We start from the raw sequence: 17,710 nt of genomic DNA, 5'->3' as shown, positions 1-17,710 counted from the left end.
GGGCAAGGGGGCAGACAGAAGGAGTTGATGGTGGCTTGGACCAAGGGTTAGCTGGAGAGGTGATAAGCAGTGTTTGGGTTTTTTCAAAGTAGAGCTGATAAAATTGTAGATTGGATATGGGGAAAAAGAGAGGAGTCAGGGATTACTAAGGTTTTGCCCTGAGCAACTGGAAGAATAAAGTTGGCATAACTAAGATGTGAAGGAGTGTGGGAAGAGCAGGTTTGGCAGAGGAATTAGGAATTTGCGGTGGGGCATGTTAGATTTGATAGGTATAGTTCAGGGGAGAAGTCAGGGCTTGATCAAATCACCAAGGGCATGAGAGAGACGAAGACCAAGGACGGAACCCTGGGACATTCAAACATTAAGAGATCAGAGAGATAGGGGAGCAGCTAGTCAGAGATGCTGAGGGGGATGTGAGTTGAGTAAATAGGCGAGTGTGGCTTCCTGGATCAAATGAATAAAGTGGTGGTACTAGTATTGTATTACTGTATTTATTGTCTTGTAGCGTAATCTGTACCAAAAAGCTCTTATAGAAACATAAACGAGGTTGAGGTCTATCCCGATGGAGCTTTTTCTGTAAACCTACAGCATTGGAAATGCCTCATAGAGTAACTATGTGGTTTCCTTTACTCACAGAACTACCTGTTGTATCTGTGGGAAAGAACTAACTATAAGACAGAGCTGCCAGGGCTTCCCTGGTGGCGCAGTGGTTGAGAGTCTGCCTGCTGATACAGGGGATGCGGGTTCGTGCCCCGGTCTGGGAGGATCCCACGTGCTGCGGAGCGGCTGGGCCCGTGAACCATGACCGCCGAGCCTGTGCGTCTGGAGCCTGTGCTCCGCAACGGGAGAGGCCGCAACAGTGAGAGGCCCGCATACTGCAAAAAAAAAAAAAAAGGACAGAGCTGCCAAGTAAACTGTGAAAAACCTAACAGTCAAACTTTTTTTAATCTTAGATATTGGCATATCCCAACGATCTGTACTGTTGTAGGGTGTGATAGCTTAGGAATGAATATGATTTGAACTTAATACAATTTTAGAGGGTGTCAAATTCAGCACCAGACATATCCATCTCCTGACCCTAAACATGGTCCTACAGTAAATTGCTTGAGGAAACTGGATCCCAAAGGTTATAGGTGGGGAATTTTGAAGTTTGTCCGTATTCCATTGGAGATCAAAGAAGCCCAACTAAAAGAGTTGTGGACTGACTGACATGACAGCTGTGGATTGAGCAAAACTTCTTTTTGAAAGGGCTATCTTATCTTGAAGATTATGACTTTGGAGATTATCACTAAAATAATCACTAAGGTGATTGGCAGTGGAAAGAATCAGAACATGTGAAATTCCTTAAAAATTTATTGACTTAAATAATTTTGCCTATGTTACACATAATAAAAAAGCCCTTTACACTGTGCAGAAAGTCAGCATAAATAAAAAAAGGAAACATTTAAAAAGAAACCACCATTAGCTCTAACATTGCGTTTTTCTGCACTCTTAGTTTTGTGTCATGAATGTGGTTCAGTAACTTTAACTGTGTGTGTTTGAAATTTGTATATATAATTTCATATTCATTGCCCATATGTAGTTTCCGCCCATTTTCACTGTTTTAAAATTAATTTTGCTGCATCAAAGTACCTATGATTTCTTTTAATTAATTAATTTATTTATTTATTTTTGGCTGCGTTGGGTCTTCGTTGCTGCGCGTGGGTTTTCTCTAGTTGCGGTGAGCGGGGGCTACTCCTCGTTGCAGTGTGCGGGCATGGGCTTCTTATCACGGTGGCTTCTCTTGTTGCAGAGCATGGGCTCTAGGTGCACAGGCTTCAGTAGTTGTGGCTCACGGGCTTAGTTGCTCCACGGCATGTGAGATCTTCCCAGACCAGGGTTCGAACCCGAGTCCACTGCATTGGCAGGCAGATTCTTAACCACTGTGCCACCAGGGAAGCCCCTTATGATTTCTTTTCTAAACCTACTTCCTTACAATTCCCAGAATTGGGATTATCAGGAGAAAAGATCTAAAGCCAAGTATTTTTAAAATCATACGTTTTGGAAAGAGAAACATTAGTTTTAAATCATTGTATACAAATTAATAATGTCACTGCTAAGCTAATACAATCTTATGTGTCCTTCATTATTTATAATAACTTGATCTTAAAGAGCTTGAATAGAAATAGAAGCTATTAACTAAAATGAAATTATAATTTGCATCATAGGGTTGATCACTTAAAAAAATCTTTTCTTTTTTTTTTAATGTGTCTTATTCCTGATCAGGAAGAAAAATTAGAAGGAGACAATCGATACTTTTGTGAAAACTGTCAAAGCAAACAGAATGCAACAAGGAAGATCCGACTCCTTAGTCTTCCTTGTACTCTGAACTTACAGCTAATGCGTTTTGTCTTTGACAGGTAAATATGTGCATGTCGTAGTGTTTGTTGCTCACTGTGGACTAGTATGTACAGATTTTACCATAGATAAGATAGTAAAATGCTTATAATTTGAAAGTCAAGATTTGGGGATGAAAGTTACAGCCTGTCATAATTAAGAACTGGAAAAATAGAGAATCCTTATTTTTTATTCTGAAAAATTATTAAAAACTGCCAAGGAAAAGCAGACATTTAGGTAGGAACTGAATTTCCTTGACATTCTGTTTTACTGTATAAGGACTTGAGTAAATTTTCTACTCACTACAGTACGTCCGCCATTCCCATGGAGATAGATCAGGCAATTTTTTTTCACATGTGCATTTCTTCTGTAAAGCAGGAACATGTATGGTTTCCTTTGTAATAAAACTAAAACTTCTAGAAATGTACTGTTTGGAATTAGCACTTTAAATTCATACCTTTTAGGGTGTTGATTATTTATTGCCCAATTCTAAGACAGTATTATGTTTTGAGCAAGATTGCTAAATGAAATCTACCTAGCTGCTATCCAGTTTATTAAAATAACCAGTAGACCTTATACATTGTTTTATGGTTGTTTTAAATATAAATATAATTAGCTTTTTCTTGGTTAGGCAAACGGGACATAAGAAAAAGCTGAACACCTACATTGGCTTCTCAGAAATTTTGGATATGGAGCCGTATGTGGAACACAAAGGTAATATTTTTACCAAGCAGTGATAATTATAATGCTCAGAGACGAACCTGTGATCTATTTGTGTTCAGTACAGAGTAGCATTTTACTACTAAATTTTATTTGCTAATCTTTGAGAACAAAGGCATTTTAGGTGAGCCGATATGTTACTTTCATTTTCTATGAGTGAGTACATAACAAAGATTAGATGGTTCATGGACGTATATTGGGATTGACCAAAATGTTCGTTCACGGAAAAACCCGAACAAACTTTTTGGTCAACCCAGTATATAATTAATGGTATAAAAGAATAAAAAATGAAAAATACTTAGCTGTTCCTGTACTCAAGGCTTGTTACCTTAGCCTCAATACCATATCTGTAATTCCTCGTAAAATTAAGGGTCTCCAAGCTGCCTCCATTCACGTTTTTAAAAACCATTTTATCAAAAACATTAGATGGCCTAGTTCCAATATTTATGCTATAATTATATATATGACCACTGATAAGTTGTAGGATGTTACGACAGAGTCTCTAATAACTTACTCTTCTTTTTCTTTTGGTAGTCTTCATCCTACCAAACAGGATGATTCTTGTTAGAGAAAAGAAACATCTTGCCCTTTGTTTCTCCTGCCCGTACTGGACAGACCATTTTACTTCTCTTTTAAGATTGACCTTAATGTTTGTGAAATTTTTAATACAGAAATTATATCATAAACTCTGTCTCCGTAGAAAAGTTCTGGTGGCAGCTTATAAATAGGAGCAAGCCATAAAGTAAAACCTTCAACAGAAATGATTGGGGAGGTTGGGGGAGGTGATGTGGTAAATATTTAAGCCTTAAAATGTATGGTGCTCTCTAATCAGTACTGGAGTTTAAAATTTACACCTGTGGAAGAAGGAAACTACTGTAGAAGTTGCTGCTGGACTTCGTTACTATTATATTTGGCTGAATGAATAAACTTTAGCAGTAGTTCACTTTACGTAGTAGTTTGCTTCCTGCCTCCTTTGTTTAGGTAATTATTTGAAATTAGAGAAGCCTGATGGCTTAGTGATTTCTCAGGGTCAGAAACTTAGGAGATGTAAAAGTATTCCTTTCCTTTTTTTTTTTTTTTTTTTTTTTTTGGGTGCGCTGTGTGGCTTGCAGGATCTTAGTTCCCTGACCAGGCATTGAACCCGAGGCCACTGCAGTGAAAGCATCCAGTCCTAACCCTGGACAGCCAGGGAATTCCCAAATTATTCTTTTCCTTGACTCCAGTGTATGATTTTGAATAGTTCTTATTATTCAATTTATTATATATTTGTCCAATTTGTATTGTAAAGAAAACCTTTGACCATAATAAGTCAAAAAAGCTGTATATATAATTTTAGTATGTTGGATTACTAAGTAATTTTTTTTTTTTTTTTTTGTGGTACACGGGCCTCTCACTGTTGTGGCCTCTCCCGTTGTGGAGCGCAGGCTCGGCGGCCATGGCTCACAGGCCCAGCCGCTCCGCGGCATGTGGGATCTTCCCGGACCGGGACACGAACCCGTGTCCCCTGCATCGGCAGGCAGACTCTCAACCACTGCGCCACCAGGGAAGCCCTACTAAGTAATTTTTAATTAGAGAAATAAAAATTCTTATTTTAGAATTGTTAGCTATGACTGGTAAAATTAATCCAGTAGTTTGTAGTTATAGACCTGTTCACACTCTTTTGTAATGTTTGTTATACAAATGTATTACCTCATATAGGTAGAATACTAGAAACAAGTTAACTTGTTATAATTGCACAGGGTTCATTCTAGATAATTAGGAAAATTCAGAAAGCATAAAGAAGAGTTATAAATAAGAGCCACTTGTAATTCTATCACCCAGATAACCAGTATTTATATTTTACTAAATTCTTATTCATGTATGTCTACACATACATATCCACACAAAGTGGAAAAGATAGATCTAAAAGATGATCTATTTTTTAAAGAAGAATTCATTTGCTTCTTTAAATAGTGAACCTGCAGATATACGGAGATATGTAGACAGAGGGATTCTCATACCTTGAACATTTAGCAGCTTACCCTCTAACTCCTGCCATATTTCTTGGGGATTTTAATATCCCTGTAGACCATTTTAAGAGTCTGAATAAAATTCATAGACTTTTAGAAGAAACCAATTACATTTAAAGATTTTTGTTGATGTGGATCATTTTTGAAGTCTTTATTGAATTTGTTACAATATTGCTTCTGTTTTATGTTTTGGTTCCTTGGCCACGAGGCACGTGGGGTCTTAGCTCTCCACCAAGGATTGAACCCGCACCCGCACCCCCTGCATTGGAAGGCGAAGTCTTAACCACTGGACTGCCAGGGAAGTCCCAGAAACCAATTACATTTAAATGTAGTTATCAAAATACTGACACAAATTTGTAATACAGTAATATAAGTGCAAACCAAAGAACAGGTTCCAGTAGTCAAAACCACTGTAATTCTTAAGTTGATGAGTACAGTAAATTGATAAGTATAAAATCAGGTTATCTGCAACAATGATAATGTGATAATGAAAGCCGTGATGTCTATTGGTAGTAGAGTCACAGTTACTGCTAATCCGTCTGTGGTTTATTGTCGTCATTAATAATTTAGGGAATACTACTAAGTACCACTGTTGTAGACAGTCTTCAGCTGACCTCATTAACAACTACTCTCCTTCAGTGATTTTGTCTTTCACTCGGCCTCAGTCCTTCTGAGGGTCATAGCTACCTTTTTCTTCCATAGTTTAAATTTCATACATCTTATTCCATCCTATTTTTCCTCCTCTTCTTAAAATTATAAAATGTAACACATTCATCGAAGTTAAAATACAAAAATGTATGGCTCAGAGAATTATCACAAAGTGAATATCTTCACGAGTACCACCCAGGTCAAGAAAAAACATTCCCAATACTCCAAAGATTCCTGTGTGCCCCACCCAGTTGCAATCTCCTTCCTCCTGAAATATAGCCAGTAATCTGACTTATGTGGAAATCACTTTTTTGTCTTTTTGCTTTAGCATTTTACCGTGTAAGCTTGTGCCCCTAAACGTTATAGTTTAGTTTACCCTTTTGCCTCCTGGGACATAGCCAGGTGAAATCTGACCCATCATTAAATCTTAACCTGCCTCCTCTGCTCCTTCATCTGGGCCATTGATCCCTGGAGAAAAACACCACAGGTCTGTCTGTCTTCTTAACCTTTTTATTTTGGAGAATTTCAAATTTATATGGGAAAATCCAGTCTTGACAGTTTTGATCTTTTAACTGGATCAGTTCATCTATTTACACTCCTAATTCCTCTAATTCAAATTTACATCACTTTTTATAGTTCCCTGTCACTTGCATATATTATCAAGTTTCTCATTTCTCTAAACATAGAGAGCCCAGTTTTATAATCCATGACTGATATTGGTGGAATATTATTCAGGTTTATTTTTGCTGTCTGATTTGGTTATTTTAATGTTGCCATGTCTTCCGTACCTGGTTATCTCTGGAAAATTTTTATTTTATTTTTTATTTTTGCCGCACTGCATGGCATGTGGGATCTTGTTCCCTCACCAGGGATCGAACCTGCGCCCCCTGCAGTGGAAGTGCAGAGTCTTAACCACTGGACCACCAGGGAAGTCCCTGGAAAATTTTTTACGGGGATTCACTTAGGGCTGGGATGAAGCCACCTCCTTCAGAGAGACCTCAGGTTTCTTTCTGCCAGGCACCTGGGGTCCCTACTAGTTAGGTATCATCACAGATCAAGTTCGCTACTTGAGGTTCCCTTGCTCACTCACGCTATAAGAACCCGGCCAATTTAACCCCGTGACATTTCCCCCCATTCTCTTCCTGTTGTTCTGCTCAGGGTTAGGGAGTTTTCTTTAGGTTCCCTGAGGTTGGGGAGTGGAGAGGTGGTTTCTCGTTCACCTTTTCCATGAAGTGATTGGGAGAGTGCAGTGTAGTAGAAAGAAGAGTGGGTAGGTGAGTCTAGGTAAGCCCCGAAACGTGGAGTGTGGAAGTGCCCACCTGGTGGATACAACCTGGGCTGGGCTGTTCGCTATTACTGTTTTGTTCTTTCAGTGATTAACCTGGAAATTATAACATACCTAACTCTTAGAGTTAACAACTTTACCCTCTAAAAACAGTACCAGGACCTCAAACCACTAGGAAATCGATATTCTCCTAAGTTGTTTATTGTTTTCATATGTGTTTTAGTTCTACCTTAAAAAAAAAAACTGATAAGGGGAATCCTATGCCAGGGGCCTAGGTTCGATCCCTAGTTGGGGAAGGAAGCTCCTGCAAGCTGCTTGGTGTGGCCACAGCTGCCACACACACACACACACACACACACACGCACACACGCGCACACACACACACACGCGCACACACACACTAGCCCTCAGCTGCCAAACACACACACACACACACTAGCCCTCATAGGATGCCTTATTATCTGTAGAATTATTGGTGTTAGTTTACCTACCTCCTCTGTTTATCATTCCTTTTAATATTCTAGACCTTCCAACTGGAACACTTGAATTAAGTTTGTAAAAATGCCTTTAGTAAGGGTCTGTTGGTATCAAGTTATTTTCAGCATACTGTCTGGAAGTATATTTATTTCTTGTTGTGAAATTTACTCTAAGGATTAACAGTTATTTTCACTCAGTACAATTAGAGATTCTGTTGTCTTAGGGCTTCCTTTGTTGCTGTTGTAAAGTTGGTTGTGGTTTAATTCTTGTTTCTTTATAGGTGACCTGTTTTATTTTGTCTGATTTTGAAGATCTTTTTTTGTTTGTTTTTGTTTTGGTGTTTTGCAGTGCCACTGTGACCTGTTTGGGTCGAATTTTAGTGTATTTATCCTCCCTAAAGGATAAATTTCTCAACCATTATGTCTTAAATTTTTTTCTTTTCCATTCATTCATCTCTCCTTCTGGAATTACATTAGTCATGTATTAAGATTTTAACTTTGCCATCCATGTCTCCTAACTCTTGCTTTGTCCTGCATTCTACATAACTTTTTTCAGGCCTACCTTCCACTTTAATGATTCTCTATTTAGGCAAACCTAATTGCGCTGTTAAAACTTGTGTAGAGTTTTGACTTTCAGTTATTGTAATTTTCATTTCTAGAAGCTTGATTTGGTTCTGTATCACATCTTACTTTCATTTTTTTTTTTTTTTTTTTGCGGTACGCGGGCCTCTCACTGCCGTGGCCTCTTCCGTTGCGGAGCACAGGCTCCGGATGCGCAGGCTCAGCGGCCATGGCTCACGGGCCCAGCCGCTCCGCGGCATGTGGGATCTTCCCAGACCGGGGCACGAACCCGCGTCCCCTGCATCGGCAGGCGGACTCTCAACCACTGCGCCACCAGGGAAGCCCTGACTTTCATTTTTTATAATCTCATTCCTTACTTTTAGTTTTTATTCTATCATTTATTTCTTTAAACATAACGTTCTACTTATTTTTACTTTTTCCAGTAACTGAGATGAAAAACTTCATGGGTTATTTACCTGTTGTTTCCTGCCTCTCAGTTATAGTGACTTGTGTCCTTTGTGTTGTGTTTGTGTGTGTTTATGTGTATGTTGGACTGAATTCATATTCTTTAGAACTGTCACTCATTCTAGGACCACATCAAACTACACTCTTGGCTTGAGGTTTTTCTGTCTTCCTAGGTAGTATGAATTCTTGGTTGAAATATTCATGAGGGCTTGATTCTTAAAAACTTGCAACAGATATTTTTTTCCTCACCCCAAGAGTCAAAGTATAAGGCAGATAATTTTTTCCTACTATTTCCTCTGCAGGGTAGGTTCATTTCTCCTTATTTCTTAAACTGAAGAACCCTAGTTTCACAATGTGAGTCCTCTTCTAGACTCCTCACCTTTTAAGGATCTTAGCTTTGGTCCCACAAACCTCTTAATGTGAAAACAACAGTTGAAGTTGATAAAGTTTCACCTAATACTCTCAGGAGGAAATTGGTTTCATTTTCCTTAACCTCCCTAGCTTCCTGCCTTCACATAGTATTTGGCTTCTGAGAATTCTTCATTTGTTGCCAGATGATCATTGCATCTTAAAAGATTTTAAAGTATTTTTATCTTAGTATTTTAAATTTATTTTCAGCTGGGGGGGGTTAGATGAGCTTTGCTTCAGGTATTAATCTGCATTACCGTGTTCCCCCACTGAGCTAAAGGAATGCAGGACTTTGTCATTTCAGTCAACTGCTGTATTCTCCATGCCTAAAACAGTGTCTAGGATGTTTATTATTTGTTGAATGAGTGACTGGCTATACCTTTATGACTGACTTCTTGCAGTTTTAAGGAAATTACAGTGATGAAACAAAGATATGTGTGCAAAGATTTTTATGACAAAGGTAATTATTTAATGGCCATAAAATGCTACCAGTTTAAATGTCCAGCAGTGAGGGAGTGGTTCAATATAATGTGGTACTTGTATATAGTCACTATAAATAATTTTCAGAAGAATATTTAATGATGTGGAAAGATGTTAATGATATATTTGTTGGAAAAAAATCTATAAGTTTCAATATTAATAATGGTTATGTCTGTGTTGTAGGATTGCTGATGAATTTTTCTAATTTTTATTAATAAAATGTAGTAGCAGTGATTGCTTTAAGTACATTTTCCTCCCTATAATTTAAGTTTAGAATGTTTAAAAGATATTTTTCAAACTTAAAAATATTTTGTCTTAAAACGTAAATGTTCTTTCATTTGCTGATATTTTGATGTATGGATAAAGCCTTCTCTTCTTGCATAAACCATGTGCATAGTAGATAGGCTGTGATATGTAGGTTTTGTTTATTTATTTTAATTTATCTATTTTATTTATTATTTATTTTTGGCTGCATTGGGTCCCCGTTGCTGCGTGCGGGCTTTCTCTAGTTGCTGCAGGCAGGGGCTACTCCTCGCTGAGTTGCGCAGGCCTCTCATTGCGGTGGCTTCTCTTGTTGAGAAGCACAGGCTCTAGGCACGCGGGCTTCAGTAGTTGTGGCACGCAGGCTCAGTAGTTGTGGCTCGCGGGCTCTACAGCGCAGGCTCAGTAGTTGTGGCGCACAGGCTTCATTGCTCCGCAGGATGTGTGGTCTTCCCGCAGCAGGGATCGAACCTGTGTCCCCTTTATTGGCAGGCGGACTCCCAACCACTGCGCCACCAGGGAAGCCCCGGTTTTGTTTATTTAAAGTGGAATAGTTAATAAGTTAAAATACTCATGAAGAAATCTGAGTGCAGAACCCAGTCTAGATTTTTATTGTTTCTTTCTCTGTATTTTCTATTTGTCTCGTCTACACCGATTTTTTTTTTCCCCCTCTTTTGGCCGTGCCACGAGGCTTGTGGGATCTTAGTTCCCTGACGAGGGATCAAACCCACGTCATCAGCATTGAAAGCACCGAGTCCTAACCACTGGACCACCAGTGAATTCCCTTGTCTACACCTATTTTGAAAGCAATTTTCCTTAATGACTTATCTCCAATGTTTAAAAAACATTTTTCTTTTTTCTAGAAACAATAGCTTTTTAGTTTTGCACTCAAATCTTATTAGTTTGTGTGTAGTTAATTTTTGTAATAAGTTGGAAAATATGAACAACTGATTCTTGGTAAGCATATGGCTCAGCCTGTTAATGCAGAAGGGAAAGTATACTTCAGAATAGCTTCGTAATAACCCTGAGTGCCCAGAATGCCGTAGCTTTCCACCTGTATATTTTGCAGAGGGAATGGAGAGTTGATACAGTGAGCTGCTTAAAACAATGCCTGCTACTTTATTTTATGAGACTAAATTCTTTAAGTCTTAGGTGACATATTTTGAACTCTGTCAGATGCATAAAGAATTGTAATCATTACAATTCAGGCTCAGGATATAAGAAGAAATAATGTTATCCAAAATTTCTTTCATTTTTCCCCTTTCTCCTTCCCTAGGTGGGTCCTATGTGTATGAACTCAGTGCAGTCCTCATACACAGAGGAGTGAGTGCTTATTCCGGTCACTACATTGCCCATGTGAAAGATCCACAGTCTGGTGAATGGTATAAGTTTAATGACGAAGACATAGAAAAGATGGAGGGGAAGAAATTACAACTAGGGATTGAGGAAGATCTAGGTAAAACCTTTAAGTTGTGAGTGCCCTTTTAAAATATAATTTTTTTTTTTACCAGAAATGTTTGTGATAAATTATTATGGCCCAAGATTGTTATGGACTATCAAGTCTATTTGCATTTCTTAAACACATGAAATCTCTGAACATCTGTTATAGAAATGCTTGAATTTTTTTAAAAAATGATTTTGCTCCAGAGATGGTTTCCATAATGTCATGTTTTCAGTACAGTTTGAAGGCACAAATTTAATTTTCAATTAACAGGTTAATTGTGGGCAGCTAGGGAAGAGGATGGTGAGTATTAAGCTAAAAATTATGAGTAGTAGATGTAATATAGTAGGATTTGTAGTCCTTTTCTCTGGGTCAGGAAATTTATTTTGGGGAAATAAGTATAGCAGGGGAACTTTGTTCCCTGAGCAATGTCTACCCCTCTCTGTTAAGTATCTTACTCCATCCCTAGAGTGTGGAGCAGTGCCTCTGGGGAATAAGCTGCTTGCTGTTTTGTAGTGATGAGGTCTGCTGTAAACGATACCTCCTGAAATAGTATTATTCTAGTGTGTAGCTCTCATCACCTCGGTTTTCGTGGGCTCCGTACCCATTTGTTGTCGAATGGAGTGGGCTGTTCTTCCAATAGGAGCCATCTTGGCTGAGGTTCTCATCACTTTCTTACCGTATTTGTCATTTTGGGGTGAGGCTCGGACAATGGGGTGCGAAAAGAGAAAAGGATTGGGAGTAGGTGTGTGTCTCCTGCCACCCTTCTTTCTTAAAGGATCAGTACCTCTCTCCCAAGGTGGAGTAGCATGGCAGTTAAGGTTGGCTTTCAGGAAGGCCTGGGGAATCTTGCTGCAGATGTCCATGTGGTGGCTCTATTCTTGTAATTGGAAGAAGTATTTTCTATTTTTTTTATGTATACCATTTTTTTCTTTTTGCGGTACGCGGGCCTCTCACTGTTGTGGCCTCTCCCGTTGCGGAGCACAGGCTCCGGACGTGCAGGCTCAGCAGCCATGGCTCACTGGGCCCAGCTGCTCTGCGGCATGTGGGATCTTCCCAGACCGGGGCACGAACCCGTGTCCCCTGCATCGGCAGGCGGACTCTCAACCACTGCGCCACCAGGGAAGCCCCCGTTCCAATGTTTTAATACCTCTCATTATATGCAGCTTACATTGCTCCTTTTATCTATTTTATCAAAAATAGAAAATACTTATTCATTAAATTCCATTAGTCAGTCATTACTATATTCTCTTGTGAACTTCTATGAATCATTTTATATTCCGTCTTATACAAATTAATGAACATGTTTTTTTGAGTTTTCCCTTTTTAAAAAATTTTTTTAAAAAATTATTTATTTATTTATGCTGTGTTGGGTCTTCTTTTATGTGTGTGGGCTTTCTCTAATTGCGGCAAGTGGGGCCACTCCTCATCGCGGTGCGCGGGCCTCTCAACTATCACGGCCTCTCTTGTTGCGGAGCACAGGCTCCAGACGCGCAGGCTCAGTAATTGTGGCTCACGGGGCTAGTTGCTCCGCAGCATGTGGGATCTTCCCAGACCAGGGCTCGAACCCGTGTCCCCTGCATTGGCAGGCAGATTCTCAACCACTGCGCCACCAGGGAAGCCCAATGAACATCTTAAATCTTAACTTTTTAGTTAGGAATGACCAACGTCTTTTCTTTGTATACATGCTCCTGACAGTTTTAATTCCCTATGACTGTGGTCTTCAAACATACTTGCTCCTGTAGTCCCTATAAGAATATTGAACAACTTTTGTATTTCATTGCACATTTTAAAATCCAGCATTTTTCATTGTAAGTTTAAATAGCTTCAAATAATGTAACTTCTGACAAATTATAAATATTGAAACTTAAACTGCAGCATTACTGTTGTATCCAAATGAAATTACATAACATATAGATTCCATACATCCGTGTCGTCCTTTTCAGAGTTAAATGAACTGATCTTTTTTTATGACAGGATTTTTTTTTTATGTTTCCTTTTTCTCCTATACTAGTGTTTCCATTACACTGACCCTATAGAATTTCATTCTAATGGAATATACTAAGTTTTCTGTAGCTATAAAGCTCTAAATAGTTAGAAAGTACTTCTGGATTGAGTGTTCTTTTTCTTTTTTTTTAAATAAAACTATATAATTGATCAAACCAATGTAAGTGTGTTAGAAATTTTTAAAAATTGAACTGCAAAATTTTACTGTAAACATATCTTTTGGTGAGATAAGATTTTTTTTGTCACAGGTAAGAAGAGGTTATATCTTTCTTTTGTAAGGTGGGGAGGCAGATGACTGAAAGGAGAGGTGGAAACCATCAGTGAAACCTGAACAATTTTAGAAAAATACATTGTCAATTGAGGATCTGATAATTGATTTCCTCAGAGCTATGCATGACCTCCTACCCATTGGAAGGTTATCCTGGGGTAATCAGACTCAATTTGAAGATCCCCTTCACGTGATGTATGTGCCATGTAAAACACAAATGTTTTCCACTTGCTTCTGAATTTATAGAGATTAGTGGCTAATCTTAGCATTTTATTTCATTTTTTTTCAGGAACATTCCATTTTATTTTTTTGCACAGTTAAGTCTGGATTTATTTTTGTAATTTAAGATCAACAGTAAAATAAACTCATAATAGTTTGTGGTTTGTTTTTTTTTTCCTGGTTCAGGTTTGTCATTGTGAAAAAGAATACTTTCTTTTCAGCTTTTAAAAATGGAATATGGCAGGCAATGCGGGTTAGTAACTTGTTTAAACATTAAAATATTTGTCCAGCCTGCTAAATTTGTATTGCCTTTTAATGTATTTTGAGTTCGTATTTTAGGAATTGTTTTCTATGACCCTCCCCCTCCCCCTCCCCTGCAAAAGAATGAATAAACTCTAGGCATTCTAATTTAGTCATCTTTTGATTTCTCTTACCTCAGCAGAACCTTCTAAATCCCAGACACGTAAACCCAAGTGTGGCAAAGGAACTCACTGCTCTCGAAATGCGTACATGTTGGTTTATAGACTACAAGCTCAAGAAAAACCCAACACGACTATTCAGGTACCAGGTGAGCAATTTTCCAGGATTACATAAGGCAAGTATTTTAGAATACCATGCTCAAAGGTCAATCACGAGAACGGATTGCTTTTATCTATTATGGTAGGTTGGTTGCATATGGTAAATGGTGAAAGTGTATATAATCACAGATTTGCTTTAAAGTGGTGAGTTTTTATGATAAAGGAGGCTTTAACAGAACTGTTCCACTGACTGCCCCTAAAGAAAAGCAAAAGCAATTAAAAAAAATTCCTGTGGATTATAAAGATGAATTTAAAGAGCAATTTGGTTCTGTTTTGCTCAGTTTTGTAAAGCAGTTTTGGGTTTTAGCCAGTTATAAATTTTCTAGATTTAATATAAGAAAGGAAGAGCTGCTGCTTGGCTGAAGGCAGTCGTCAGTTGTCATTTTACCTAATACTGTGCTTTGCTCTGTCTGTGGCACCATGTGTTTTGAATGGTGTTTCTGACCCATTTGATGCTTCCAGTTGGCTGATGATGTCATGCAGAATCGGGTAGGGAAACCCCCTGGTATTATTCCAGGGTCTGTCTTCAGTTTTACTTCTGCCTGCAGGTTGTAGGGAGACCATAGTAGGATTTTGCCACCAAAATCTTAGCCAGTATTTGTTGTAATTTACAAATCAGCATGGTTCTTTGTCTTTGAAAAACAGGATAAAGGTTTTTGTGTCTTTCTATTCTGAATAGCCTTTCTTCAAGAGCTGGTAGATCGGGATAATTCCAAATTTGAGGAGTGGTGTATTGAAATGGCCGAGATGCGTAAGCAAAGTGTGGATAAAGGAAAAGCAAAGCATGAAGAAGTTAAGGAGCTGTACCAAAGGTTACCTGCTGGAGCTGGTCTGTAAGATATTCTGGGACAGCACTGTTGCCATTAAGTGCCTTGTTTCTTTTATGTTCACAAATGTGTATGAACAAACTTTCCCCTGCCCTTTCTTATTTATAACCCGTTAATGCCAGCTTGTGCACTATACAATTACTATGTAAACCAACAGTAACTTAATGTGTAGCATTCCGTATAGTTTTCATTATCGTGTACTTTTAAAAATGGGAAGCTCTTAATAAATTATGAGGTTTAGGTCAGCACTCTGCATATATAACTCTTGTAGATATTTCTGATTTCTGAGGCATTAACTTGTTTTGAAAGAAAAATCAGATTGGGCTACTATGAAAGCAACTTGCCTAGTCTATTTCCTTGTGTACTTTGTGCCCTAAGAGTATTAACAGGCATTCTTTTATATGAGTACTATTTTTATGATACTGTTAGATTATTTTGAAATTTAGTATCAAATATTCTAAGAATAGGAAAGCTTTCTGCTGACCCCTAATTTCTTAAGAATTATCCCACACAGTCCAGCTCATTCCTTTACTGTGTATGTTTATTCAAGTTTATCTAATGCCTCAAAAAGGAAACCTCAACTCCTTAAGGCTGGTATGCCATTTGTAATAAAGTTTTCGGTCATTTCATAGGCAATTCCCCATACCCAACTCCTACTTTAAAAAGAGGCAGTTTTACTAATTTTAGAAAATAAATACTCAAGCATAATTGTACTTGTGGTTTTGTCTTTTTGATATCTCAGTTTTCCATTACTGGTATTACTTTAAGCAAAAGATGAATATAAATTGCTACATCTGTAAGAATATCTCTCAAAAGTTCTGTCTAAACTATACCTTAATTTGATTCTGACCTTTCTTTGTAACCTGTTAACTCTGCTTCAAGGGTTGGGATTATCCTAAATAAGTAGACCGACCTCAGTTTTATTGGAAACAATTTGGAAATGAACATGTAATTCAGATCTCTAAATTTATTCAAAGGAGTTGGTACCTAGAAATTTGTTTTCTGAACCTTATTCATGGTTTCCTGTATTCACTGGACAAAAGAAAGCAACTTACTGGGTCTATAAACTAAAGAGAATCACTCTTTAAAATTGTATGGTCCAAAGATGTTATGTGTCAAATTTACACTGTGTGCCCTCTTGCCTGTTTTCATTCCGTCTATAAGAACCAGTGCTTGTGTTCTTTAAATATGTATATATGTTATCAATACTCTTACCAATTATGAGGTTTATAATTTTTTCCCGTTTATAGTAACCTTATATGATAGTAAGTCCATGTTTTCCTAAAATATTGTCAGATCTCAAAGCTACTGACCATGGTTTTGTGCTGCCAATCAAAGTCTTATGTTTTTTCTAAATCTTATCTTTGTGAACATACTAAAAGAAGGGTCATTTATCCTAAAATATAAACCTCACTGGGAACCTGAACCCTTTTGGCCCTTTTTATTTAAGTTGAAATAAATTATCTCTAAATAATCCTAAATTATCTTTAGGTAAGTTGTTTCAAATATTTTTGATGCCATGATCTTTCTAGACTTTATAACTTTCCAAAACAAATTCCTATTCAAAATCCAGGCATTTAAAACTATATATAAATAAGTTTGAACCATAGTATACGTTTCCCTTTGGTAAATATTTTAACACTTGCTTTCCCGCTTCGTCAGATGCTGAGATTTTTATACAGTTTGTTATCCCAACTTAATAGAGTTCTTACTCCTGTTAGTTGATTCTCCATGCCTTTGGCATCACAATAATGGAGAACATCTGTGAGAACCTGCCAGGCGTCTCTCTCTAGTGCAGAAACATCTGTAGTGTAAAAACCTTCCACAAGCAGAACCTACTTTAATTATTGAGACTTGTGCTAGACCCCGATTGTTAGGGAAGCCCTTGGTAGAAATTGCTACAGCTCTTTCAAGATTTTTCTGATCTTCATATCTTACATCAATAGCCTTGAGATTACTAAAAGTTTTAACCTATGGGACTCTTCCTTGGGAAAAGATTAGATATGCTAAGACTTGAATTTTGCTCTCTGGGATAGGGATCATTCCATACCATTATACACTGTAAAATGCCACAACCATGTTAACCTATGCTGAATCTTACTCCACATTTATATATTGTGTGAATATATGATTAACTTTTCTATATCTCTTTTCTTCCATAAAAGCTCAAAATGCTTCACATATCCTATCTTTTACATTCAACAGCATCCCTGTGAGGTAGGTAGAAGGCAGGTATTATTACCTTCATTTTACAAATAAAAGATCTGAAGCATAGAGAGTTCAAGTGACTTGCTCAAGTTCAGTTTCTTGGTGGCAGAACTTGGTCTCAACTTGTAGTCACGAGCTCTTCCTCTGCAGCTGCATCAGAGCTGACCAATCAGTTAGGAGTCTCTCAGTTTATGATGTACAGTTTTAGCACAAATAAGGGATCCAACAGTTCTGGATTTTGTTTTTGTAAAAATTGAAATGTTTTATGCTAAACTTAAAATGGAAGTTAGTTTTTAGACTTGTAAATCTCAGGGAAGTGTAAAATTGGTCAAAATGGGCTTTGAGTTGAATTGTCTATCCCTCAGATCTCATCAGAAGTAGTATCATAATACAAATATATAAATTCAACCTCTGTATGTTTTCTTCTATGTTTTATGCTGGGACTCACTGGAGATCTTTGTAAGTAATCAAAG

General features: G+C 37.8%; 1 protein-coding gene and 1 non-coding gene across 8 annotated transcripts in view; both read left to right on the top strand.

Moving 5' to 3' along the window:
• The window catches only part of USP48 (ubiquitin specific peptidase 48), a 67,420-nt gene that overhangs the window by 19,641 nt on the left and 30,069 nt on the right, over positions 1 to 17,710 (top strand). For 2 of the 7 annotated variants that reach the window (XM_067723134.1, XM_067723092.1), the window contains exons 7-12: positions 2,266 to 2,399; positions 3,008 to 3,090; positions 5,314 to 5,433; positions 10,966 to 11,145; positions 14,064 to 14,192; positions 14,882 to 15,031. In XM_067723134.1, coding sequence (XP_067579235.1) covers positions 2,266 to 2,399; positions 3,008 to 3,090; positions 5,314 to 5,433; positions 10,966 to 11,145; positions 14,064 to 14,192; positions 14,882 to 15,031 — 796 coding nt within the window. The remainder of the gene's footprint in view (positions 1 to 2,265; positions 2,400 to 3,007; positions 3,091 to 5,313; positions 5,434 to 10,965; positions 11,146 to 14,063; positions 14,193 to 14,881; positions 15,032 to 17,710) is intronic. The other 5 variants (XM_067723099.1, XM_067723109.1, XM_067723118.1 and 2 more) reach the window with 4 other exon arrangements.
• LOC137220355 (small nucleolar RNA SNORA18) lies at positions 547 to 681 on the top strand. Its single transcript, XR_010941656.1, has one exon. It is a non-coding gene; the product is annotated as a small nucleolar RNA SNORA18 (small nucleolar RNA).

The sequence above is a fragment of the Pseudorca crassidens genome, chromosome 2 (assembly GCF_039906515.1).
Source record: "Pseudorca crassidens isolate mPseCra1 chromosome 2, mPseCra1.hap1, whole genome shotgun sequence".
NCBI classification, from domain to species: Eukaryota; Metazoa; Chordata; class Mammalia; order Artiodactyla; family Delphinidae; genus Pseudorca; species Pseudorca crassidens.
This window is presented reverse-complemented; position numbering and strand designations above follow the sequence as displayed.